Raw genomic sequence first — 26,668 nt, forward strand, 5'->3', positions numbered from 1 at the left:
GTCACTGAGTGAGAGTCCAAGATGATTGACGGAGGCAGGTGACGGTGCGTATGTAGAACATACATCTTACATACGTTGTTTTTTCCTCACACCCCCCCCAACCCCCAAGTCCTCAGCTTATCATTCAGGTAGTCCACAGAGTTGGATTTCTTTTCCAGGCTGATATTTAAGTCACAAATGCCTTTGCCATATTTACAGTTATCCATATATTTCTGTTCAGTGCATACAACCTCTACTTGATAAAACTGTAAAATACTTGAAAAAGCAATCAAAGAAAACTATCTGTATATCTAAACACTCCATGTTTACCATATTATTAATGACAACAGAATGAACAAAGCCGCAGACATAAAGGTAATTTTTTTTCTATTCATTAGTTCCTTTATTATGCACACCAGTTTGTGTTGTACAGTGATCATGAGGGGTGCCATTCCTTCAGATCTTGGGTCAGCAGGGTTGAATTCAGGGAGGTCTGACCACTCTCACAATGATCAATAGTACATGGTGGCATCCAGAAATGTAGCAGCGTATTCACTGGAAACTCAGAGGGGCACCCTATAGACAATGGATAACAGAGAGCGTCTTTTAACATTATATAATCTGATTTTTAGGTGATTCACTTATTATATTTCTAACAATGAGAACCTTGTTTGAAAGTAGACAGTGTCACATGTATCATTTGAATTACAGATCTAGTGCTGGTTAGTAGACACACAAGATAAGCATCATACCTGCCAAAGCTCTGCCAGCATCACTTATAAAACACTCAATCCCTGATTGAATAAAAGTTGCTTGAAATTAATCTCTTGGAGCCAGCATTGAAAAAAGGGAAAAATCAATGGTTGACCACTCGATCCACTCTTTCTCAGTCCGTCAGTCCAGGATCTCTTTGATGCACCAGCAGCACAGGAGGAAATAGAGGCACTCCTTCACAGACTGGATGAAACTGTAGGCAAAGTTTCCTCCCAACAAATTCTTGCCGCGTCCAATACCCATGGCCATATCCCGCAGGTGCTGTCCTAGAGAGGAGGAGGGCATGGCCTGGGGAAGAGGACGCTGGGGATGCATGGCTTCGGAGAGGAAAACAAATACTCAGGCAGAGGTGATAAGCGAGAGCAGTCACTGAGGAGAAGCAGGAGGTGAGGTGTGACTGGGTCCGTGTAACAGCTCAGTCCTCGCACAGTTGGGTCCTCTACTTATAACCTTCTACACCAACTCCATTATCATCCTGCTTGTTCTCCAATGTTCCATGCTGATGGATTAAGGGCCTTGTTTACCTTTGTGGAGCAGTGTTCCTCTCTTTTGTAAAGTACAATCTCCCTATAGGCTGTAATAACTCCTGAATCAGCCCCTACTGTTGCAGGCTGCTCACAAACAAGAGGGTTCCAGTAGCTCCAGTGCACCCCCCACTGCAGCCTGCTCTTTGTTCAGGACAGTATGTGACAGCTGATCATACCTTCTAGCTGTCTGTGCTTTGTATTTCATTTTCAATTAGTCTTTTTCACTGTACTGTTTTTTTTGTTAAACTCAAAAAGCAAATCTGCATCAGTATAAAGACCCTGGCCTCACGTGCACTTAGTTAGCATAACAAAAGTAAGACTCACAATGGAAGATGAATGATATATGTATTTATATATGCAATCTATATTTTCAGATACAGGTGTAAACCAACATGTTTCCCTAAAAACAAAGTATTAAAACAGAAACATATACAAAGTAAAAATCAATATCTGTGCACACTATTCAAAAGTAACCTTTGGCTTCCAAAAATTAAAAAGTACAACAGCATCTTCAACACTTCATCACCACCACCAACAACAAACAACATAAAGGATTTTCATGCAACAAAGGCATCTGTGATGAGCGATGGTTACACAAGACCAGTTCACTAATGACAAGGAAGGTCAGGTGGGTCTGTTTGAGGACACACACACACGCAAACAGGCACACTTATTAAAGGCAGAACATAAAGCTCTGGTTTTCCTATCTGACCTACAAACACCTGAACAGGTCGTGTGTGGCTCAATGACCCAGTTGACACTCAAGCATGTATGTGTGTGCGCATGTTAGATTACATGTGGGCCCACTTTAGGGTCTTAGCACTGGTTGAGAGTGAGGATGAACGCTCCCTTCTCATGTCTAAAGAGCTTGGTTGTAATCTTTTTTGACAAGTTTGGTTGGCTTTGAGAAGAGTTACGCCAGTGCTGTGCTGTCTGGCTCTGTGTTGCTTATCATTAAATACACAAACATGAAAACAATAATCCAACACTAAGCTGACCAGGCAAAGACTGATGTTAATTACAGATGTTCAAGAAATATCCCCCAAAAAATGGTGACATCAAGTATCTGTGACTAAAAGCTGAATGCAAGAATGTGCATCAGAGGAGATTGCCATCACTGGATCTGTTTGTGTCTGTTGGAGTGTCGTTTTTGCAGAGTCTTTGTTTTACTGAGAGGCTTGTTGTTAGGATTCTCCTGTAGTTGACTACATTTGAATTAAGTACATAAGGTGACTGCACTGAAGTGATGTGACTGCATTGAAGAAACAAGGCACGATTAAAAAAGAAATGAAAAAAAAACAACGCCATGATCTGAGGGAGAAGGAGGAGGAGAAACAACGCTGTGAATTTCTCCCCAGAGAGATCCTCAAAAGTTTGTGAAAACAGCACGTTGAGGAGGAACATTTGGCTTGAAATTTCATCATTATCAATGCTCTGACAACATATTTGTCCTTATGAACAAGAAGCTCCATCCCACTCTGATTGAACAATTCCTAAAAAACAGACATTATTCCCTCAAGTGATTAAAAAATAAAGCAACATCACTGTACACAAACATTACATTACCGCTTTCTACCACACACTTTGCATTATTTTTGCAGATGGAAATTCATTGCTTAGACTGTTCAACACATCTCATTGGCCACCGTATTACAGGAGCAGCCTTCTGAAAGGTCACATGGTTTGGGTCAGAAGATTTGGGAATGCTTCTGGTCAGAGAATAACAACAAAGCAGAGGTTTCATAGGGCTAGATTTTGTGAATGAAGGCGTACACTTTGAAAAAGGAGCAGTTTCTGACATCTTTTTTTTTCCTGCTAGTGCATAAATGAATGGGCCAAAGCTTTTGTATAAATTCCTGCAGTGTTACTTTAGTTAAAGTTTGTTTGCTAATGTACTTTTATATTATTTATCTTCTTCTTTTACACCTTAAAATACATGGACACAGCCGATTTGTGTTCTTTTCCAAAGTTGCCATTGCCTGTTAGCCTGCTTCAACAAAAGAAACCCCCTGAGCTGTGAATTCCCTCCGCCCCCCTGATGCTCTGACCAGAATCACTTTTATATCTGAAGGCCCAAACAATACTAAATGTTTAAAGGCTTAGTCCGTCATTTAAAGGGGTCTCTGATACTTACTCTCCTTTACTTCCATATCATTAGACTCAAAAGATGGAACCCATGGATTGTCAATGCAAAAACATACTAAGTATTCAACTTAAAGCATCAGGTTTTAGATATGCTCTACCTATCCCTCTCAATTCATGCTGGACATCACTGCTCATTTTACTTTTAACCCCTCCTTTAAATATGCTCCTGATGCTGTTAGCACACAAAACAGATCACTGTTAATAGTTGTCATGGCTTTCTCTGTTAGCGACCAAGTTCATGTTCTTTGGCATGACAGGTGGTGCAGACCATGTGTGCAGTAAGGGTGTATCCGTGTTTACAGAGGAATAAGGGAGTTACAGCCGCTTGGATTCTCCTGATCTCACAATGTCCAATGAGTAATGAGTCCCAAGATAACAGAAATAGAAAAACAAACATATCAAACGATCATTGGCATAGCAGTCCCCAGTTTTGCATACATGCTTTCCTCATCACCAGCTTTCACTCCAGGGGTTGAAGTTCAAAGAGGTCCATAAAAAGGGAGTGGATGGGGTGAGGGTGGCGCTCCTGATTAAGGTTGGAAGCAATTTTTTTTTAAAATGCATATTCACCAGGCAGGATTATGAGTCAGGTTTTCTGCTGAAGTGCTCCAGTGACACATGAATGGAGTGTTTATGTTTGCGCCTGGTTCAGTCCCTCGAATACAGGACCAACAAACCAGTCTATTTTTTTTTTTGCCTGATATGCTCCAGCAACAGTCTATGGAGAGAAAAAAATCAATCCCCAAAAATGAAAGAACACATGCTCAATAGCACTTAAATCTCATTCAGTGTCCCATGTATGTTCCTTTTCTTCACTTTTCAGTTTATATTTTTTTGTACATGGTTTCACCTGTTAGTAAATCACATGATATTGTTTCCTTTAAAAAAAATTTGCATTTTTTTTCTGCCCTGTTCTGGAGTTAGCGCAGGGCTCCTCCCTGGTTCACAGTAGGCTGTTGAGAGATTGCAGCAGTGCTTCTCCGTCATGTGGGGGGTTGCGCCTGAAAGTTGTTGGAGTGGAGGACTGCAGGTCACAGTTTCACTTCTTTTCAGTTCCAGAAAGGACAGAAATACATAGCAACAGCAGCATGAGAGTGATTTTGCCGAGAAAAGGTGATTTTTTTTTTTTTTCCTTTTTTTGGCTTCTTTTGTGATAGTTGGTGCATTGGTGTTCTTGTAAAGTGTAGTGTTGCTTTGTTAAACTGAGCGTGTGGAGATGTATTTGTCCTATGTTAAATGGCTGTAAAAAGACTGTGTGTGTATTTGGTGGAGTATTTCGGTGGGGTGTGTAACATCAGGCCCTGCGCTCCACTGGCTGTTGCAGACATACTTCGCTACCAGCTGACACGATGGGAAGTCTGTTGTCCATGTGGTAACTGATGAGGTGGCTCACGCTTTCAAACCGATGGTCTTTAGTGCGGACCTGAAAGACAATACAGAAAAAAAACAGGTAGAAGAAAAGTTTGACTACATGTTCTCTTGTACCACAATGGTTCCCCCTCCCTTCTATTATCTCCTACTCCCTGACTTACCACTCCCTCTGGGTCCACGAGCAGCAGGTGTTTGGCCTGACCCCCCTGCTGTCCTGTGAGAACATACTGCCCCGGCGTGGTCCCAGACTCCCTCACTAGGAAGTCTCCATCTCGGGTCAGCAGCCTCTCTGCCTCCCTGCGACTTAAGCTACCATGGAACCAGGTCTCACACTGAAGCTGCTGTACCAAAGGGGGCGCTGCTGCCACTGAGCTTGGACCACCGTGCCCAGAGACTCCCAGGGCATCATCGAATGGCTCTGGAGAAATAAAAAGCAAATGCATTTGAATAAGTTACGTTTTCAAAAACCTCAAACGCTTACCTTCTGTCTTTTTTCATTGTTTGAATGTCTTTGTAGGACCAAACTGACTGGACATTGTCAAAGGGTTCTGGCAGCTGTGTGCTGTGCACTGATAGTGGACTGTGTCTGTAATGTGAAAAGCTTTACTCAGTCAACCAATCATGTTACATAAAATGCCCTGTAATGGACAAAGGCACTCTAATTCCCTTATCTTGCTCTGGGGCTGCCTTCTGTGGGCAGCTCCACTCTTCAATTAGCCCGTCATATGGAATGTACAGTACACAGCACTCTGCTCGTCTCCTTAGTTACTAATTAACCCCCATTCTTCACACATGGTGAAACGCAAATTCAAGCTACAAGTTATCTTATCCATTCTGGTTGAACCACCAACATGATACTAGTAACAGGAAAGCATGCTATCACACTTCTCTGACATTTTATTTCCCCAAAAATGCATTTGTCATCTGCATTGCTTCAGTGTTTCTTTAAGCAGGCATTGGCATGCAGTATCCATCAGGCTCTTACTCATGTCAAAAGCATCTCTGTGAGCATTTCCATTAGCCGCAAGAGGGAGGCGGGGTTTATCCACATTGACGTATGAAGGGTCATCGAACAGTTCCCGTCCTCCTTCTTTAGCACCCACTGGGAAAATAAAGAAAAGACTACAGTGACCTTGGTACACATTTCCATTTCCTCATCAGCCATGCATATTAAACAGCAATTTAAGTAAAGGCGAGATAAAATACATCAAAGACAACAAAGACAAGAAAGCAAAGAAAAGTCTGGTTTCCAGAGAATGATAGGGAGAGGAGGAGAAAGGCAAGTGCAGGCAGGACTGACCTGGAAGAGGAGGCAGAGGCTGCTTGTGAATGTCATTCTGACCTGGCTGTCCATAAGGCTGAAAACACAGAGGCATGTTAACAAATAATGAGCCACAGGAGGGCACAGTTCAGAGTACACAATCAGAAGGGAGTCCCATTCAAAGAGAAACAAAGATCAGTCACAGTTTTTGTTTAGGAAGGCATCTAAATTTTATGTTCTGTGTACTTCTAGATTCCTCTGAGATGTATCATCACTGTGCTGCTGTATGAGCAACATGAAGATGTGTTAGAGCATGTGTCGGGAGTCATCCTCCTCCTGTGCTTGTGTGTACTTTTCTCACCAGCGTGGCTCCTGGGCGGGTCCTCATGTCAACAAGGCCACCAGGGGGAGGCTGCTTCCCAGGGAAGTTATTATAGTACGGGACATCAGGGGGTGGAGCAGCCTCATCATCTTCTTCCTCCCATGCAGAGCCATCAAACGGAGCCATCCTGGAAGAAAAAGGGGGTGATACAAAAGAAGACACACTTTATAGTTGACAAAACACAAACAGAGGTTTGTGTTTCAGGCTCATGTGTGACACATTTTTCATATTTACCTGTCATGTGGTGTGACCAGTTTGGGAGGATTCTTTAGGTACTGTTTGAAGCGTAGTTCAAAGGCCTGACCGATGGTGCTGATGACTTCCTGGGCGAGACCCTCTGAACACTCCAGGATGTGACATGCTGCAGAAAAGGAGACAAAGATGTTTATTTTTAAGGAAGCTGCAGCAACATGTGCCACAAAGACAGACAAAAGGGCGCATGTCTAATTTTTAAACCATATCTTAGAAATAGAAAAGCACTCAGAATGCGCAGATGTCCACCAAGCATATTGTGACTGTCATACAACACTAACACTGCAAAAACTTAAATCTTATTAAGTGTTTTTGTCTTTTTTTGAGGAAATCGACTTATTACACTTGATATGAGCCACATTAAACTTAGCAATCCTGAAAAATGACTTGTTTCAAGTAATTTAAAGATGAAAATGAGATCTGAATTGCTTGTAACAAGTAACAAAAATCTGCCAATGTAACAAGAAAAGTTTGCTTGAAAGTAGAATACTCTCTTAATACAAGTAACCTTTCTCTTGTTTCATTGGCAGATTATTTTACTTGTTACAATCAATTCAGGCCTCGTTTTGCCTTTGAATCACTTGAATTAAGTTATTTTTCAGGACTGGTCAGGTGAATGTGGCACATATTAAGTCTAAAAAGACATTTTCTACCGAAAACAAGAAAAGAAATATTTTATAAGATTTAATTGTTTTGCAGTGTAAGTCCTACTTTAATGTTATACTCCCTTTCATTAGACTGTCTGCTACATTTCTGGTGTTAGTTGCAGGTTTTGTATGATAATTACAGTACATATTTTATATTCCAGATCTTAGTATCCAGAATATTGCCAGGATCTGGATCGTACTTTTACATCTGTCAGAATATTATTATGACCTTGTTTTGTTCTGCAAAGCAATTCGACCATTTATCGTGGAGTTAAATACACATATGGTGAAAACAGCCCTATCTCACAATGACAAAGAATCGTCTAAAAAAATTCCTGGATCCAGATGGTGATCTGGATCAACTCCAAAATTTAATCACTTTTTCCTTATCACATTTTGAATATTACCGGAATTTTCATCCAGATCTGTTCATTACTTTTTGAGTTATGTTGTTCACAAACTCACAAACAGACAAACTCTCCCAAAAACACAACGTCCTTAGCGGAGGTGATTACGAAGAAGATATAAATAACATTCTTGGTAAAATTTGCTGGGGATTAGTTGATAAACCTTTGGATGCTCTAAAATCCTGTTGGTGCAAAACCAAACAAGAAAAGTACTTTTTTCTGTAATTTAACATCATTGCATCATTAAATGAAGCAGATCTCGTGGGATTCGAAACAAACAAAAATCTGTCTTGTTTAAAAGACTTTTCAACTCTGTGTACTGCAGCTTCAGTGGGTGATGTGTTTGGAGTGAAGTAAGGAGCAGAAAGGCATTTCATTTATCAAATAGGATTTTTAAATATTTATAGAATGGCTTTGACGTGTATATTTGCAGAATTTCCTGAAGCTGCATCTTGTTTTATCATCTGATAAGACAGGAAGCTGAAAGAAAAACTCGCAGCCAGGGATTGTTGTCAGTCTATTCTGGCTGATAGTACCCGGATGAAGATGTCATGCAGCTGTTTCTGCTCACCTCTCTGGTTGACTGGGTCTTTGGCCACATATGCTACGTACTCTGCTGTATCCTGAGGGAGACAGGGTAAGACAGTCAGGTAAGTGGGAGGGAAAAAAGTGAAGGGCAGGTTAGGGATAGAGAGGTTTGAAAGGAGAAGAAGAGATAAGGCAGAAGCTGCACTCGTGACAGGAGTTAGAAACATACATTCAGCTGAAAGAGAAATGACAGGAAGTGATTAGATCAAGCTTTGGAAGAGTAGGACTGCAAACCAGCGAGGCAGCAATGGAGTGAGTGGTATTGATAGAAATAGATGATGACAGAAGACAGGAAGGAAGGATATGCAGGCTGAAGAAAAGATGGAAAAAAGCCAGAGTGAGATTTGAGCGGAGAGAGGGAGAGGAGTGTTTGGTGACTCACTGGGTCTCCTCCAGAAGCGAAGGAGATGGACTGCATGTGATGGTTGGCGATTATCTGTGGACAAAAAGAAAGTAGAGGAAGAGAGAGGGAGACAGAAGGAGAGCACGTGGGTGACATGAAGTATGTGGGAAGTGAGATGAAAGCATGTGGATGGAGAGACAAATGTGGAATCATTACTGAGAAAAGTGCTTTTTTTTTCCTCCATCGAGCTCCATGAGCTGCAGCAGAGATAAAACTAAGCAGGGAAAACGGATGGAACCCCTTTTTAACACTCCGCCCATGTCGGATCAATAACAACTTCAACGCTTGCTACTGTGCAAAATGTGCGGTCTATTTTTGAGGCTTAATTTATGAATGGAGATAGTATGTGGATGGTGTTTTTCTATTTGGCTCTGTGTTCTGTCTCACCAGAGGAATAAACATCCTTCGATAGCTATTAACTCATTAGAAGTCTTGGAGGAGGATCACTTCCTGCTCTCTCGCGATGCAGAAATGAAGACGATGGTGAGAGGGTGCATTTGTGCAGCACTCAGGAAGCATGAGGGAAACAAAGTGGGAAGGCTCCAATTTTATCTGGGAATCCCCTGAATGTTTGAAAAGGTCACAATCCAGAAAGAAATGCTTTGGTTTGTGAAGAGGCTTCTTTGAAGTAGTAAAGTGCAAGAAATTAGTTGTTTGGGTGACGCCCTTCAGACATACAGCCTGTTTTTTAAAGTCTCTTACAGATACAGGGATGCAACTCAGGTGATTACTCACCTCTTTACTCAATATGAGACTGTGTTAAATACATGATGAGAACCCAGATCATTGATGATTGATGGCCAATCCCAATTCTACCCCTTATCCCTTGGTTTAGCATGTGCACGTCTAGTGAAGTGGTGTTCCAATTATCCATAAGTTCAAGGGGAACGGCTACACAGCCCTTAAAACTAGGAAAAACTGGAACCTCACATGAAACCAAGGGGTATGACAAATTTGGATAGATATTTCTTTATCGGATTATCAAATCCTTTGCTACTCCATGTAAGTATTAGCCATTTTTTGAACTGTTGGTTGTATTTTGAAATCGCTCATTATATCGATCTACCACATGCTGCTATAGCGACAGCTACAGCAAGAGCTAATAATAACAACACTGATGTCAGACCAGGTTGACATATTCATAGCAAACAGACTTCACCACAATGCACTTTATTTCATGAATGATTAGACAGCTAGGCTGCATTCAGGAGCTACATTAGCTACAGACCCTAAGGAAAACTAATGTTACAGAAGGTACATGATAAAGCTTTATAATGCTGTGATGTTAGCTTAACGTTAGCTTTTCATAGCTTAGCCGTCTCATCACTCATGTAATGCAGTTCATTGTAGTGAAGTCTATTTGCTGTGAATTTGTCACCCTAATCTGACACTGGTTTATCATCAGTTTGTAAAAATGTATTTTGTTTGGAAGTGAATAAACAGTCGCTCTGCCTATGACAGCAAGCGTCTAGGGGTGGTGACATAGCTGGGTGGTGACGTAGCGTGGCGTCTCGACTCGAAGAGATGGTTTTTTTTACCCCTTCCCCTTGGCCATTAAAATAGAGGGCAAAGGAAAGGGTAGTAAAACAGTTAAGACAAAGGAGAAGGGGAAAGATTTAAAATTGGGATTGACTCTAATTCTCTCCTAGTTAGCACCAAAGCTAAACAGGTCAACATCATAGCTCAATGTTTTTTCTGTTAGCATTCTGAATTGATTGACCAAATAACATGGATGATACTGAATTTAGTTTTAATTTATTCAGGGGGACAAGAAACCTTAACTTATTTATCAGTTAAACTTATTTGCTGATCAGTTATCACCAAAGAGAGAAAGGAAGCTTGCGTGAGACCGTACAGGAAAACAGACATTAAGAGTCTACAAACCGCATCATGGTGCAGGCTTTGGCAGAGTTACAGGACTGGTTGAGTGAGAGGGAAATGCCAAATGCCACTTTGCTGTGAATTAAAAGTCAAGTTTATTTTGATTTATCACAGCGAGGCAGGCTAATGAATATCGCCGCCATAGAACTGTGACTAACCGCCAGATCTGAGAGACTATTTCATTTTGCTGAATACAAATCACTTTTACGTCAGTGTCAACTCGTCTGTGCCTTATATTGATAGAGAACAAAGCAGAGTCAGGAGAAAATACACACACCACCAGCAGCTTGAGTAAGCCGGCATCAGTCTAACCTGTTTGCAGTCTGAGGCCAGCAGGTTAAGGCTGCTGGTGGAGATGGTCAGGCTGATTGTCATGCCAGCAAACTGCAGGTTACTTTTCCCCAGGATGGACGTCAGGCAGCGAGAGGAAGGCTGCAAAGGAGAGGGATGTTGTCTTTAAGTCATCAACAATCAAGGTGCGCAAACAGAAAACAATGCAAGATTTTTTTTTTGCTCTACTTTAACAAGGCCTAGTGGTCCTTAGAGTGCACTCTGGCTGTGCATGAGCCTGTGGGTGTGTAAGTGTGGAAATGCCTGTGTGTGTGGGAGTGGAAGAACAGCTGCAATTGTGAAAGTGATCCTGTCTCCAAGGCCAACCGTGACCAATGGGGAGTAGACAGGACAGTGTGCATACTGTAGGCAGGGCCAAGAGCATCACGCAGACTGCGCCAGCACCATTGTGCCAGCTCCGTTTATCCCAACCCTCCTGCTGCTTTCATGGCTTTCATCCATATCTGCTCCAGAATATTTGGCACATGCTGTGAGAGAAACAGCATCAGGATTGGAGCCACGTGCTCAGCCCCATTAACCTCAGTCCAGTCAATTCAGAGGGACTACACTAGTTCAATCTAGTCTGGTTTAAGTCCTGTTACTGTGTTTTGTCTGCTGTGCTGCACTGCCAGACATTCCTCGGTCAAAAAAAGGTCTGTAGCAACAGGCTGCTGGATTTAGCCACCTGTTTTACGGACTGTTTGGGTGGATGTTTTGAGTTTTACAGCAGGACTGTTCGCAGACGCACACAGTCTTTAAACAGCAGACTGTCTGCTGTGTCTCCTATCCAGAGTGCTTCCTTCTCCCGACACTGGCTCCACACGAGCTGCTACTCCACCTCTCCAGCCTCCCCTGTGACAGCGGGCTGGGTGGATAGGGGCGGGACGGAGGCCAGAAAGTGATTGGTAATTATGTGCAAGTAGTTTGCTAACTCCATAAGCGTACATTTAGTCTAAATCAGAGTCCATGAGAGTGTGTGACAGAATAGCCAACTGACCACAGAGTGGACAATCAGGCTAAATCTAGCTCTTTGCAGAAAACCCTCCCAACCCGCCCACTTAAGCTGTATAAATAAATAATGTCCTGTAAAAGTGTGTGCATGTAGTGTGTGTTGTCTGTACCTTTCTCCTGCGCTGGGCTCCTTTGGCTCCGGGCACTGCCTCACACACAACAGAGATAGCTTCCCTGAAACATTAACAGCACACATGAGTCGCCACAGCACGTCATTAACCCTCACACCTTCCCTGACTAGCAATTATGGGGATTAAATGAGATCTGGTATAAAGGAGGGGAGGGGAGAGGGGTGAATTTATCATCCCTGGCAACTGTACTCGTCTTTGCCGAGGAGACAAACATCACTACGGAAACCAGAAGGAAACCACCAGGATTCCAGAACATTCTAATTTAGGGTCTGGGAGAGCTGCAGGCGTGTACACACTCGCACTCTCGTGTAAGCTAACTCAGGGAGAAACAAGCAAGCAAAGCAGAACGGAAGCAGTGGAATACATACAAGATGAGCAGTGCATGCTGGTTAAAGACTAACCACGTTTCTTGAAATAGATGAAATAGAAGACAGAGCAAGGCGGCAGCTGATGGTTAGCATGACTTCTCACCTGGTGACCTGAGTTCTGGTGTTGAAGTCCAATGCCCGCATTGACTGTAGCACCTCCACGCAACCCATGTACTGCCCAGGAAACAGGGAGTCAACACATTAACATCAGACATTTCCTACATGACAACCCCAGTGGACAAATCTAACCAGACAGAGGAAGAAGGCAACAGGGCCCTGTTTATAAAAATGTGAGAAAAGCATCAGAAAGCCGTTCAGTTGGAGGTTTGGATGGTTGTTTATAGTCAGAGGTTAGGAGGAGTGTGCCATTCACTTACCCGAACAGTGTAGGAAACACCAGAGGTGCTGACCACGCTGTCGGAGTGCAGCCAGCCGCGGGTGGGCTTGTTGACAAAGGAGCCATGGCGCGTCCACTCGTCTCCTCCCAGCTGCCCTCCTTCCACCCGTGCCCTCCTGGACACCCCTCCCAGCCGGTTCATATCCTGCAGGGGAGGTCGAGGAGGAGGAGAAGGGGCGGTTAGATTGAGAATTGGATGATGGAGCGGCGGTGAGGAGCTAGAGCTGCTCCTGTCATCCCCAGAAGACTCCAGAGGTGCCTGAGGCTGCAGAGGCCTGTTTGAGGCCCTGAGTCCTGGGAGAAGAGTGGCAGAGACACCCAGACGAAGGGATCCCATCCTGGGGAAGAAGGAGCAGAGGGTGGTGGGGCTGTTCTCAGCCGGGCGTGGAGAGGAGGGGGGCAAGATGGGAGTCAGAGACGAGGAGGAGAGGGAGGAAGGTAGACCGGGGGAGGGAGTGAGAGGGGTGGCAGGACTGGAAGGAGGGAATGATGATGGATTGGAGTTTGTTTCATCAGTCGAGCTCAGCGATTCACTCCGAAAATGGGTGTACTTGGTTTTTGGGACAAGCTCCATAATGAAACTGCAGTGTCAGTTTTTTCACAAGTCCACACAGGCTGTAGTGATTTAATCAAAGTTTCTTTGTCTTAGTATTCAAAGTTTTTCTCTAAGAGGACATACAGCCATCTGTCTGTCTCTCTCAGCGTAGGAGCTGCATCCATCTGTCTGCTTGTCTGTCCTCCACTCATTACCGAGCAGCCCAATCCAAACTGCTTTAAGAACTTCACCCACGGTAAAAGCAAGATCAGAGAAGGTGCAGGGGAAAGTGGGGCGTCCCAGTTAGTAGCTGGATGCAGATGAAAAAAGTTTGTTTTTAGTGCACCAGTGCAGATCATGTTGTCATCAGTTCTTTTTAAAATCTGCTTTAATGTTCATTGTGTTCCCGGGGACTGGTGATGGTTTTAGCTCTCCAAAGAAGGTTCATGTTGGTCTTTTTGCCACGATGCAAGATTATATCTGTGAGTATCTGGCTCCAGTTTAACAGCCCCTCAGTGTGGGCCAGTTATGCAGCTGTCGCCAGCACCATGGAGAATCAACACAAGTGATTGTCTCTCAACGCCTCCTCACATGTACGTTTTACGGCTCGTATATGTGCTGTGTTTACACGCATGTGAGGCGGTATAAACCTCCCCTGCCCACAAAGATTCCTAGATAACGTCTTTGCGTGTGTGTGTGTGCGTGTTGGCGTGCACACATGTGTGAAGCAGCTCTATCCTTCTTGACACAAGCTCATAAAAATCCTATTAGCAGTCAACAAGGGGAGCGCACACACCAACACGACAGCAACACACACACACAAGATACACAGCTCTGATTGGTCAATACTACAGCGAGCACCTGCAGGGCTCAGTGAAGCCCACAACTGCTAAAGAAGAGAGAGGAAGCTTACTGATGTATGGCTAAAATCCAACGCAGCACGCTTTCTTTAACACCAACTTCTCAGGAGCTTTAAACTCTCAAACCTCTCATTGGTTTCCACTCTTACTCCCTCTCCCTCTTCCTCCAAATGGTTTCATGTCCTCTCTGAATGGCCCTTGCTCTCTCCCTCCCTGCGTCTCCACCTTCCTCCTCTTCTCTCCTCTTCCAGATCACCTCTGGCGCAGGCTGGTTCCCTTTCTCTGAACCCTTTCCTCCCTTCTCTCTGTCTCCTCGCTTCTCCTGGAAGTCCTCTCTCTTCCTCCACACAATGTACTCAGCCAACCTCTGTCTCTCCAATGCCTCCGCCCTCTCCCGCGCCACCACTTCCTCTCTCCTCTTCCAGATGATCTCTCGCTCCCCCTCGCCCCCTCCCTCGAGTGCTCGCCCGTTCTCCAGGCTGTCCTGTTTAACAGTCCCTAATATATAAAAATGTGAGCCCTGTCTGTCTGCCCCTCGAACTTTAAAGATAAGGGATGGCTAGAGGCTAGGCATGGTCACCTATTTAGACACCAGTAGAAATCAGAAAGAAAAAAGTAAATACTTAAGACAGGGGCCGCAGGGCTGGGCCCGTTCCTGACTGAAGTTCCTGATATGGCTAAAAGAAGTGAGGTGGCCCAGGTTTGAGTGTGTTCACCAAAGCTGAAACCACCTTCTGTATTTGTTCATCTTGAAGCACCATTAGAAAGTGGTAGGGTTGTTCTGAGATGTTGTCTGTGTCTGATACAGTAACGTACACTGCAGTAGCACGGCGGTGATGTAACTCCGGAGAATGTAGGTCATTGGCTGATGACGACTACCGGTGGGTTTGTTGTGATGGTAATGAGACCTGATTGGTCTGGTTTGAACTCCCTACCCAGGGTTCCCTGAATGGTGCTGGAGGCTTGACAGAGTTGAACGTGAACTCGCTCACCCAGCTGGAAATGCTCAAAAAGAAACCACTCTCTGTTGTAATGCTGGTCTCTCTATGCCCCTTTCTCTCACCCTGTTACTATGTGACTTCCTGGTTTGAACGACAAGCCCAGGATTTAATCAGTTACCTGAGAGAACAGTGTTGACACAGACCCACGTGATATGAACAAGCCAAGTATTGGAACTGTTTCCTTTCTTATCTAAGGCAGGGCTTATCAATCAGCAGGTTAGCTCTCAGTGTTACAACAAGCTACCTCACAGACACTACATAACATCTTATTTTCTGCATAGTCCAACCTAGAAGGCAAACAACAGTCTGTTGATACTAACAGTCTCTCGCTGAGTCCTACGAACAAAACTATCTGCAGGAGTTTGACCTCAGATTGAGGCAGAGCTACACCTGCAGTGCTGCACTGAACTTGCTGGCCTGAACCTCAGTGCTGTAGAGGCACTCATCAAATTTACAACCTGCTGACCTTTATCTGCTTAAGGGAGAGCAAAGTTTGCACACACCTTGCCTAGACCACTTACACAAGGCTGTAACTTTGGCACCGAAGTTTCAGTGATGCCGATTGAATGGGTGATTCTTTTTTTCCCTCCACGCTAACATTCAGAACTTGACTGTGTCGAAAGCACAGCGGGGCCAGCTTGTAGTGGGCGCTGCATGCATGGTAAAGGAACAGTCGCCTACACCAGTCTAGCACCACAGAGGGATTGTCTAGCAATCTTAGCTAGTCATCCATCTGGTCTTGGCCAAAAAGCACCATGAAGGATCCAGTCAGACTCACACACGGCCAGACAGGCTGGGCTGAACTCCAGAAAGCTGTAAAGAAGTATGGCTGGAAAAGTCACAAAAGACACCCAGTATTTAGACAATCAAAGAGCATGCAGAACAAACCGAACAGTCTGTCGCTCCTGCAATACAACAACAAAGTCTTTGAAAAAGGCAAGAAATCCACCGTAAAGAAAGAGAAAATCAAGGTGTGTTCTCATACACAGGGGGGCTGAAATGCTTTATCAGCAGAGTTAACCCTCATGCTGCCCGAGGGTATTTAAGTGCACAGAACACAGTGTAGGTCAGGTGACTGCAGAGGAGGTGACCCTCTACATGAGGAGAAATCCTGAGTCACCCACACAGAGACAGCAAAAAGAAGGGACTGTCTCCAACAAAGAACACTTAATGATCAGTAATTAGAGGCCTGGAGGCCGAGCAGCTGCACAGAGTGATATGTACAAGTGAAATGAGTAGGATAATCTCATTTCTCTGGTCAGTCCTGGCAATGGCACATCAGCTGGACTGGATGATGGAGATGGCCGTTGATAAAAGGTGAGTTCAGGACAAACAAGGCTGAGCCGACACTACAGGACCGACGCGCAGAACAGAGGGTGGGATGGTGGGGGGGGGACAGGTGACCTGAAACAACCCTGATTCTGCCGAGCTGCGCTCAGACAAAGACTGTCTGGTGAAGAAGAGAAAACACCCTGTCGAAGAAAGAAAGTCCAAAGAACTGCACCAAAACAACACCTGATAAAGACTTCAGCCTCTAATCAGCCAGAATCACCCAATTATCTAATGAAACAGCACCAGTTTAGAAGATAAGACAGAGAAAAGAACTTTACATCTTGCTTCGTCTGCAGCTGCCGCCCGTTGCTATGGCAACAGACATTAAAAGAGATGCCTGCGGAGAGTATACTCGGAGAAGTCCCGACAACCGCAGATATCTTTAGACAAAGAGATGACTGCTCTGTCAAACAACACGGCAGCAATTAGTTGCTGCATCAACGGCTCCAGGTCGGAGCTTCTTTTGAACTTACAGGAAGAAAAAAAACAACAGACTTCTGCACGATCAATAGGTTTCAGGAAATGATCAAAGTTTGAGCAACGTCGCGCCGGCCATACAGACCCAATCAATGTTCGCATCCCATGCTGGCTGCATGCACCGACTCTAACAAGGGCATGTAAAGGTTTAAGTCAGATCTTTTTTCTTTTTTAAAAAACAAGGACAAATCACTTTCCAAGTATAAACAACAACAACAACAACACTTAACACTGACTCCTAAAAGACAAAACTGATGCTTAGAAAAGTTGCATAAAAACAACCTGAATATTCTGTGCAGCAGCTAACAAAGATAATGATTGTACATCATCCTGCTGAGTAGATCTTTTTTTTTTTAAGAATAGAAAATCAAAAGTCACAAAGAGTCAATATTTACAAAAACACAAAGTAATTCAAACTCTGCGGTAGAAAGTGAATCTAATCAATTTCTCTAAGAGTTCTTTCTTTTTTTAAATGAATAATAAATCATTAGCAGTTCCTCTTTTTGGTTTAAAAAGCATACAGTTGATAATCCATGGTGGTTTAGCTAAAGCTGGACTCCACATTCACATGAGCAGCACATTAATTTTTAAACAGCCATAGACTGTCCGCTCATCCGTCCTCTCCTTCCTCTTTCTGGCTCTCCGTCCGTCCACTCCCTGAAAAACGTGCTTCTCCTCTGATCCGCTCTTCCGCTCGATTAATTCACAAAGTCACTGCCGGCAGCTCCTCTCCATCTATGCTCCCTCAGTTTGGCTGCCTCCTCTTCTCGTGCCTCCTCTGCCTCTCTCTCTTCAGCAGATGGTGAAATGGCAGTGCTGCCAGTGTCCACAATGGCACTCCTTCATTGTACTCCTCTTTTCCCCCCCTCACGTCTGTCTCTTGTTCCCACTTTCCTTCCACCTCTGTCTGTTGGAGGGACGATCACGCTGTCTGTCCTCCCCCTCCTCCTCCTCCCAGTCTGGGTGGATGATGCTGCCTCCCATTTCTCTCTTACCGTCTCTCTCTTTCTCTCTCTCAAACACACACACACACGCACACACACAAACACACACACTCGTGGCTGCTGCCTCTGCCCTCCCCACCTCTTATCCTCCATCCTACCTCCTTCCTGTTTCCTCCCCTTCCCCCCACCTCCTCTCTGCAGCCTCAGTCATTTAGCAGCGTGCAAGTGCATGCACAGACAGATGCTGCGCTCCTGCACATTAACACACACACACACGCCAAAGGGAGATGAAAACGTGGAAAATGAGAAAGAAAACAAGGTTGTGAAAGGGGGAGAAGAGTGTTATTGTGTGTACATTTGTGTGTTATAGTGTGTGTGTGTGTGTGTGTGTTTGTGTGTGTGGGGGGGGTATGTTGACAATTCAATACTCCTCCCTTCTTCATGTTTGGTAACCTGAGAAACAGGGTGAAAGAGGAAGAGATAGACAGAGAGAGGGAGGATGGGTACAGACAGAGGAGGAGTGCTGCACAGAGTGTGACATGAGGTCACTCGATGTAACCTTGATGAAAGTAGACACATTCAAAAGCAGAGACACAGAATAGGACTGGCAGACAAACTGTTCCTCTATTTCTATACGACTGGAGCTCTCTAGGGGATAGGAAAGGTTATCACAAGGCAAAAAAATAACAATAATAAAACAGAGTGAATCCTAAGAGGCAAACAGAAAGCAGAGATCCCACAGATCGGACCCAGCATATCTGATGAGAAGGCAGAGTGGCAGAAAGCGGAGGAAACCACCCATAAAGTGACACAAGAAGCCAGCCGAGTGGATAGCGAGGAGTCCTCAGATGACACCCCAACATACATTCAGTCCCTGCAGTACTGCTTCTGACCACTACTCTGTGTTCATTTAAGGTAGCAGTGCATTTAGGGACAAGACTGAGCCAAATCAGACAACTGCAGAAAACTAGACGGTCACTTCAGGTGAGATCCACCACCATACATCACATTTATGGTGTGAATGGATGTGATTGGTTTTCAGAGTGATGGATGAAAAAAGAAAGACCCCATCCACCAGAAGAAGAAACTAGTAAAACACATCAAACAAAGTGGCTTAGGGGTTGACAGAAACATGAAAATGCTTTCTTTTCTGAACTTTGTGAGTGAATATTTCAGAAATATCCTTCCTAAGAATTTGTTTTATTGCAGGATGGCTGGGTAACTTATAGCTTAGTGTACCCCATAAACTTGCATCCTTCTGCAATGAACAGTAAATCAGTCAAACCAGCATTATGCACAAAGGGCTGCACAATTATTCACTTCATTTCTGGCTCATTAGAGTGTAAAATACTGGAAAAGTTGTATTTTATTTTATAATTCTGCAGAGTAAACTTTCTAATTAGGTGAGTTTGCATATAACAAAAAGTTTGTTCTCTGCAGGGTGCTACACAAAGACTGCAGACTGTGAAGCTTTGGTGTGTGGCACAGCTCTGCAAAGTTTGAACACTGCATTTTAAAGCAGCAAATTGAAAAAAAAAAAAAAGAGATCTAGAAACATCTTAAGAAGATCTCATTCAGTTACATTTGAGAAATGTGCATTCTGTGAACACACCCCAACTACAGAATTATTGTCTTCATGTGAAAACTAATTCAAAGCACTTTCACTTTAATCATGCAGCCCATAATTTATAAGAACTATGACTGACTGACTGATACCTCCTGTGAGGCTGAGCTTGCTGTAATCTTTTATTTAAGCACTCATCAAACTCTACATATCATCAGACTGTGTCATATTTCATAACACATCTTAAAGGCTGAGTTTTCTGTTTAATATGATGCTCTGTGGAGGAGAAGCATCCCCCTCGCCACTGTGTCACTGTGTGTTTTTGATCAGCTGCTTGAATCATTTGAAAGTCTTACCATATAATCCATCGGCCGACACAGGCAGCCTGTGAGTCTGTATCCCTAAAAACACCAAAGTGCACATCAGCGCTCTGTGTATGTGCACACACACACACACACACACACACACACACACACACACACACACATACAAACACACGCACGCACGCATGCAAAATCAAGGGCCAATCACAGCGTCCTCCAATGCAGCCCTTGCAGCTACTTTACTCCCAGCATGCTTTGCTCCCCGGATCAGCTGTGGAGAGGGTCATGGGATCTCCTTGATATAAAGACGCCAGTTCATTAAGCGCACAGAGACATAACAGTGAAATGAGGCAGAGATAGAGCGATAGAGGAGGAGAGGGAGAAAGTGAGGAAGAGTGATCGGAGGAGGACGATAATCCGCCGTGCATGTTGAAACACACTCTGTGGAATGAAAGGAATTATCTGAAAGGACCGCATGTGTAGGATGCTTGTGTCTCAGCTTGCCCAAGTGTGTGTGTGTAGCAAGTATGTGTTCTGTGTCCAAGCATGAAACAGATGGAGCGACTGACTGTAGCTGCAGCTAATCAATAGTTATCATAGAAAACACTTGGACATTAGGATGACACTGTCTAGGATCAAATGCCAATGGTTCATGCTTGATATGGCGTCTCTTGTGCTGCAGTTTGTGTGTTTATATATGTGTGTTTATATATGTGTGTGTGTGTGTGTGTGTGTGTAATCTGATTTGACCTGTCCCACTTACCCTCTTACGTACACTGGCTCTAAAATCTGGGCATAGATGAGTAAACGGGCCTAGTCACTGACCTTTTCCCTGCTGGACCCTTGCCAGACGCTGTCTAATATCAGTTCCCATTACCAAGATGAGACAGATGATGATGAAGATGATGAGCGTAGGGGGAACAGAGGGAAGGGGCACTAACTCACAAGGGGAAGCCTCTTTGATAGGAAGAGACGTGCAAACACACGCGTATGTTTGCACGGGGAAACTGCAATCAAATTTCCCAAAATTAGGTCCTGTAGTGAACATTAGATTAGGCAGGCATTCAGCAGGAGGCCTTGCTGCTGGCTTCATAGCTCACCATGCACACAGCAAACATGTGAGATGGCTATTTTAGGTTGTGCCCCCACCACTCCACTGCCCTCCACCGCCCCCTCAAACCACATCTCTATCTCCTTCCATCATTCCCTTCCTGCTGCCTCGCTCCTCTTACAACTTCCCACTCGCTCTATAACGGTTAGTGTGTCAAAAAGACTGAGTTATTTCTTCACTTCAGTGGCCAATAAAACGTTTAGGCTTTCTCAACACAGGCTTTGAGTGTCCACATCCAGTGATGAAACCGTGAAGTGCTTCAAAGTTAGAAAAGAGGCTTTTTCTACTCTTGTTAAAAATCTCTGAACAGATTTTCAAAAATCAAGCCAAAACTTTGCATGTGCTTTTTATCTTAAAGTATTAGCTTCTGTGGTGTGTTTAAAGAGGGGTGCTTTTTGAGGATTTGTACTGTCCCTCTGGTATCCCTTTGTAGCTTTGGATTATTTACTGCTTTAAAAGTTTTTTTTTCCCTTTTTCCTTACACTGGCATTGTAGAAAACCCTTCTGTTTAAAATGCTTAGTTGAAGTTTCTGTAGGGGTGCACACATTACAATTTTTTTTTCTAGTCTGACCTGCCGATACCGATTTGGGCCGATCACCCATTTTTATTTTTTATAACTGACAGCAGATACCTTCAATGTTCCAACCTTATTTTATTGAAAACCATTGAACAATACCTGTGAAACATTAAGATATTTATGTTTTAACTTAAACAACCAATAAAGTGTCCTGAGTTCTGGGTCTCAGGGCAAAAAGCAACAAAAGCTGGCTGTCAGACATTCCCGAAGGTACACAAGATCGATTTCATATGTAAGAATGGGCCAATCACTGATCACCCAAAATTAAGGAAATCTGCAATCTAAGGTACTGTCTCTTTAAGACCCTCTGCTCAACAAAACCCCTTCCCTCTGATTGAACAGGGCAATAGAAGTCTGGGGTAGAGCTATGGACAGACCTAGGTGTTTGAGACTTACCCTCCAACACGTAATAAACTAGTTATGAAATTCTCATGCAATGACCTCATCATTTCAGCAAATCTTGTGAAGATCTTGTGCTATTATAGAACATACCATTTCGAGCTTTTTACAGATAGATAACGATATTTCTACAACATATGGATATGTCCCAGTTTGGACCAAAGTAAGGCCTTTGAGAATTAGTTCTCTAACTATCAGTTTCACCTGACAAGTGACTAAGCAGCAACCTCCAGTCTCAAATTATGAGACAATGCGGATGTGCTAAAATCTGCCGTTTCTCAAGGGTTCGCTTGAGAAGTACCGGAAGTCATATAAACACTGGGGGTGTAATAGTACATGTTTCCTTGCCGAACCGCTCCATAAGGCCGTTCGGTTCGGTACAGTGCTGTATTCAAACGAGTACGGTAAGTTTACGTTTGCTGCTGCACATGGCTCTTTAATATTCACGTGAGTACTCGTCTATGATTGGCTGAGCAGGGAAGGTGTTTTAATATTCATGAGCAAAGTGGTCTGTGATTCGTGCTTTGCGATCATGCGCATATCATGTGGACGTGACGTCTCACGGTGAGCCAATCAGAAGATGAATATCAAAGAGCTTCCATAGCCACAGGAACTTGTGTCTGAATTGTGCATCATGGCTGCTGCTAACGACCAACCTGAGCTTGAAGAGCCTCCCCCCTCGCTGTATAATAGCAAGTTTTTGGTTTAATAAACATGCTAAACAAGCAAATGGTTTTGCGTTGTTCCATACTGTACCGAAAATGTACCGAACCGTGACCCTAAAACCAAAGTACGTACCGAACCGTGATTTTTGTGTACCGTTACACCCCTAATAAACACCAAGTCAAAAAAACGTTTTCACAGCAAATTAACCTATTGATAGCCTGGTACAAAAACCCTCCTACCTAAATCACTAATTTCACTACTGCCAAACTGTACGGGGGTGAATTTTTTTTCTAATGCAGCAGTTAAGAGAATATTAACATCGAAGTTTGCCCAATCAGAGCCACAGCTTAATTTGCATCAAAAATCTGTTTCAGAAACAGACGTCAGGGAGACTGCATTCATCAATTTTACAGTCCATGTGGATCTGGATGTGATCCAGAGTTTAGTTTTTTTAAAGAATGTTATGCTCAATTTTGACTTTTTTCAGTTAGAAAATTAAATTAATGTTTCCCCAGTGAGGAAATTAGTTGCTTTGGCACATCCCTTATAACCTCTCAGAATCTGTTGTGTTGCATGAATCTAATGCTTGTGAGCCAGTGCACTGAACTGCTGATTTAGAGAAGAGGATTTTATTTGGCAGAAGAAACTACCTGTTGGACAAACTCTGATTTGTTTTCATGGTCAATTTTGAAAGGAAATGTCAGGAGTGTGGGAGTATTACATCATGTCTGAGAGAGATCAGCGACATGCAGTTTGTAAGACATGCACCAGTGGCATTTAGGAAGAGGCACTATGGGAAATGACTTATCAAATCTCCTAGCTCATTTGAGAAACAGACATAAGGAATTGTAATGCAAAAATCATTTATTAGCTTTCTGTGATAGAACTTTAAACATTTGTATCAACATCATCCCTGATTTTCATAATTAATGCATCACTACTATTACTGAAATACACAAGTCTGCAAAATTTGTAAGTAGAAAAACATTTATGGTCCAATACATTGCAGTATCAGAAAAACACACAAAATGCACCTTAAAGGTTAAATGCAGGACCTACGTCCTTCCTGCCACCCTGAGGAGTCAGGCATCTCACAAATCAGGACGGTGGTAGATTGCATTATAGATATATATGGCCCCAACCTGGGTCATGAGTTTGATGATAATGTTTGGATGATTTATCCATCTTTGAAATCAGTGCAGGCGGGACAATTTCTAGGGCATAAAACAGCTCTCTGGTACAGGAAATAAAAATTCAGCTGACTCCAGGCCTGATATCAACCCAAGCCCTAAAGTGACCTTGGTTGTCAGAGGAACAACTTCCATCTCACACCCAACATGTATATCTCTGTCAGACGCAGGTTTTGAAGCCCTGAGCTTTGAAAAATGCTGACCTCTAAATGTGCAATCTCAGCTTCCTGCAAGAAGAAGAGATTCAGTGATGCAGATGCATTGCATGAGGCATTTCTCAACTCAGAGGTGACAACAACCAGATTCATTCTGATTAACTGATGTCAGAACCACAAAAATTACAGTTAACAGTGTTTAAAAAAAGTGTGACATATGTTGTTTTAGTAAATCAAACCAATTGTATGACAACTTCTCATTTAAAAAACCACAAAGGGTAGAATTTCTTTTCAACTGTGGCTGTGAGAGCGTCTTTCACACGACCGAGCGGTTCAGGGGGAAACACAGCTGATGTGTAGAAGACACAGACAGCGTTGACCTCAAAAACAAATTCCCACAGCTTGTTCAGAATACACACACAGGCACATATGCACACACCAGATATGTAAGCACACACACTTAACCCCACAGTGGCTAAGCGTTGTATATGCTGCACGCCAGACAAAGACATCGACATGGACAGATTTACACACACACACTGTGTCCTGTCAATAGTTCTGATGTGTGCAAAGCAGCTTACTATCTCATGTGTCCATTTTATCAATAGGCAAGTTTCAGGTACCAAAAGAAAAATTCAAGGCTAATGTCATTCACCGCTTACAAAAAACCCTATTTCTAAAATGTTTGTGTGTCTGTGAAAGAGTTTAGGGCAATGTTCTCACACACACACACACACACCTGTCGAAGTGAGGCTGTAACAATCACAAGTGTCACACCGTGCTGTCAATCAGGACTACAGCCTTCACTCGTGACTGATGCGGCTCCAGCAGAATTGGACAGATCCAATTTTAATCAAGTGGATTTCGGATTGTGTCAATGCAGTGATTGAGAGGCTGAGATACTCCGCTTTGACTGACAGGTTGTGTATGAGGCTGTCCTTCCTGCTTGTGTTGTTATGGTCTTTTAGTTTTCTCTTCGTATCTGTGTTAGTGTGTGTGTGTGTGAGTGCACATGTGTCCTGCTTGTCCAGCTCCCTGACATGTGTCTGAATCACCATTTTTTTTCTAAAGTCAGTTGATGATTGCATCCTCTCTTCCTGCTACGTTTCATCAGCAGAGATAGCTTGCTCCATATAATCATATCACGTCAGATGCTGCTGGTCAGAGCGGTGTGGCTGACCCTGATAAGAGTTTGAGTCCCCTGCTCACATTCGCCGCAATCATCCCTCATGGACCCTTCAGACTGTTTCCATAACCCACGGTCTGACAGGGATCTCTACCTCTGCCACACTGACCCTGTTTCAGCACATCTAGGGTGTGTTTTGCTGATGGATTGCTACTAATACAATCTACCCTGAGGGAACATAAGTGTACAGATTTTTGCGTGTCTGTGTGTGCACTGATAAGATGTTGACTCAGAGGCCAATCGCTGCAATCTGAAGTCTGGAGTTTATCTTACTGCCTGTTTTTTAGAAGAGACTGTGCTTGAATCGGACATCAGTATCTTTTCTTTTAACTGTGGAATGATTATTTCCATTTCCCCACTCATGAGCCAATAGTTCTCTCAGTTACTGACAGTCACACTTTGTAATGTGACTAAGAATAATGTAGCTAAAAAACTGACCAATAGTTGAGGTTCATTACCAGACTAAACAAAGACAAGCACACTATCTTTACCATCAATGACACCATCAAATAATTTTTAACCACCTCACTTTCATGAGAATACTGCTTAAGATGACCAAAGGGTGCTTTGATGACTTTTTGTAATATTTTATCAAAAAGGCGCAAACTTCAGCCCTCTTTGTTGACTAACCATTATCTTTATGTAGGAGTGTTTAAACAGTGACAATAACGTGAAAACATTGCTCAAACAGACTTTAGACTCAAATCATAAAACTTAATACCATCGTCTGACAGCGCGATGACGAACAAAAGTTAAACATTTAGCTAAAGTGTGCACAGCCCAGTGTGATTATGAGCAACAATTTTACAGTAACCCGACAGGCTTCACTACACTCCGTTGTCTTAATGCAACACAAGAATACAGAAGTAGAGCAACGCGTTCCTGAAGGCACAGCACAGACAGACCCGTAACTTCAAACTTTTCACATGTACATTAACTGTGGTACTTTGACGCACAGCACGCACGGAGCACCAAACCATGCCCCAAAAAAGTGTGGTCAACTTTACCGAGCAACTTACCAGCTCTCTTCCTCCTCCTTTCCCCCTCGAGAAACCCCTCCTGCCCACCAAACTGTTGCTGCACAGAACTTCAGCTTGATTTCATCCAACAGGGCTGAGAGTCGACGAAAATGTCCGCCAGAAGTCTTACAGTTTTTAATAACTTAATAGGAGATGGGTCTAAACTTCTTCTTTCCTCTCCCTTTTCCTTCCCTTCCTCCTCCCCTTACCTCCCCTGCCTCCCCCCTCCACGGTCACGACAGAAGCCACTTCCGCGAACAAATGGCAACGTCATCTGGCCGCGGATCCTGTCTGTATGTGTGTGTGTGTTTGTGAGTGCGTGCGCGTGTGAGTCATCGTGTGTGTGTGCGCGTGTGTTTGGCTAAGCTGTGCACCTGGCTCATTCACTGCACATTGCGCAAAAAGAGAAACCCCTGATAGCAAGCCAGGGGCGTTATTAAGTTACCTTAAATAAATAGCAAATGTTTTTGTCCT

The 26,668-nt window shown here is 43.6% G+C and overlaps 2 protein-coding genes across 5 annotated transcripts; both read right to left on the minus strand.

Moving 5' to 3' along the window:
- Positions 1–398: 398 nt before the first annotated feature.
- On the minus strand, positions 399–1,073 carry lenep (lens epithelial protein). Its single transcript, XM_074682867.1, has 2 exons — positions 732–1,073; positions 399–555 (listed from the first exon to the last, which is right to left on the minus strand). The coding sequence occupies exon 1, from the start codon at positions 1,066–1,068 to the stop codon at positions 874–876; it is 195 nt and encodes a 64-aa protein (XP_074538968.1). The 5' UTR covers positions 1,069–1,073; the 3' UTR covers positions 399–555; positions 732–873.
- A 3,636-nt stretch (positions 1,074–4,709) lies between these two features.
- On the minus strand, positions 4,710–26,430 carry shc1 (SHC (Src homology 2 domain containing) transforming protein 1). Of its 4 annotated transcripts, XM_074682865.1 has the most exons (14): positions 26,195–26,430; positions 19,924–19,968; positions 12,835–12,999; positions 12,561–12,631; positions 12,069–12,132; positions 10,930–11,049; positions 8,716–8,769; positions 8,317–8,368; positions 6,674–6,800; positions 6,419–6,566; positions 6,097–6,154; positions 5,782–5,898; positions 4,958–5,214; positions 4,710–4,848 (listed from the first exon to the last, which is right to left on the minus strand). In XM_074682865.1, exons 2-14 carry the CDS (start codon positions 19,933–19,935, stop codon positions 4,720–4,722), a joined length of 1,374 nt encoding a protein of 457 aa, XP_074538966.1. In that variant the 5' UTR covers positions 19,936–19,968; positions 26,195–26,430; the 3' UTR covers positions 4,710–4,719. The 4 variants fall into 4 exon arrangements, with proteins under 4 accessions (XP_074538966.1, XP_074538967.1, XP_074538964.1 ...); XM_074682866.1 differs by lacking the exon at positions 19,924–19,968; XM_074682863.1 differs by lacking the exons at positions 19,924–19,968; positions 26,195–26,430 and having other exon boundaries at positions 12,835–18,055.
- Positions 26,431–26,668: the final 238 nt, after the last annotated feature.

The sequence above is a fragment of the Halichoeres trimaculatus genome, unplaced genomic scaffold, assembly GCF_033239565.1.
Source record: "Halichoeres trimaculatus isolate MK-OKI-2021-1 unplaced genomic scaffold, fHalTri1.1 fHalTri1_scaffold_12, whole genome shotgun sequence".
NCBI lineage: Eukaryota > Metazoa > Chordata > Actinopteri > Labriformes > Labridae > Halichoeres > Halichoeres trimaculatus.

Coding starts and splice junctions, on each gene's coding strand:
- shc1 (XM_074682863.1), bottom strand. CDS start 13,428: ATGGAGCTTGTCCCAAAAACCAAGTACACCCATTTTCGGAGTGAATCG. Junction 6,155..6,418: donor CCCGCCCAGGAGCCACGCTG/GTGAGAAAAGTA, acceptor CTGTGTTTTCAG/CCTTATGGACAGCCAGGTCA. Junction 5,899..6,096: donor GCCTCTGCCTCCTCTTCCAG/GTCAGTCCTGCC, acceptor TTATTTTCCCAG/TGGGTGCTAAAGAAGGAGGA.
- lenep (XM_074682867.1), bottom strand. CDS start 1,068: ATGCATCCCCAGCGTCCTCTTCCCCAGGCCATGCCCTCCTCCTCTCTA.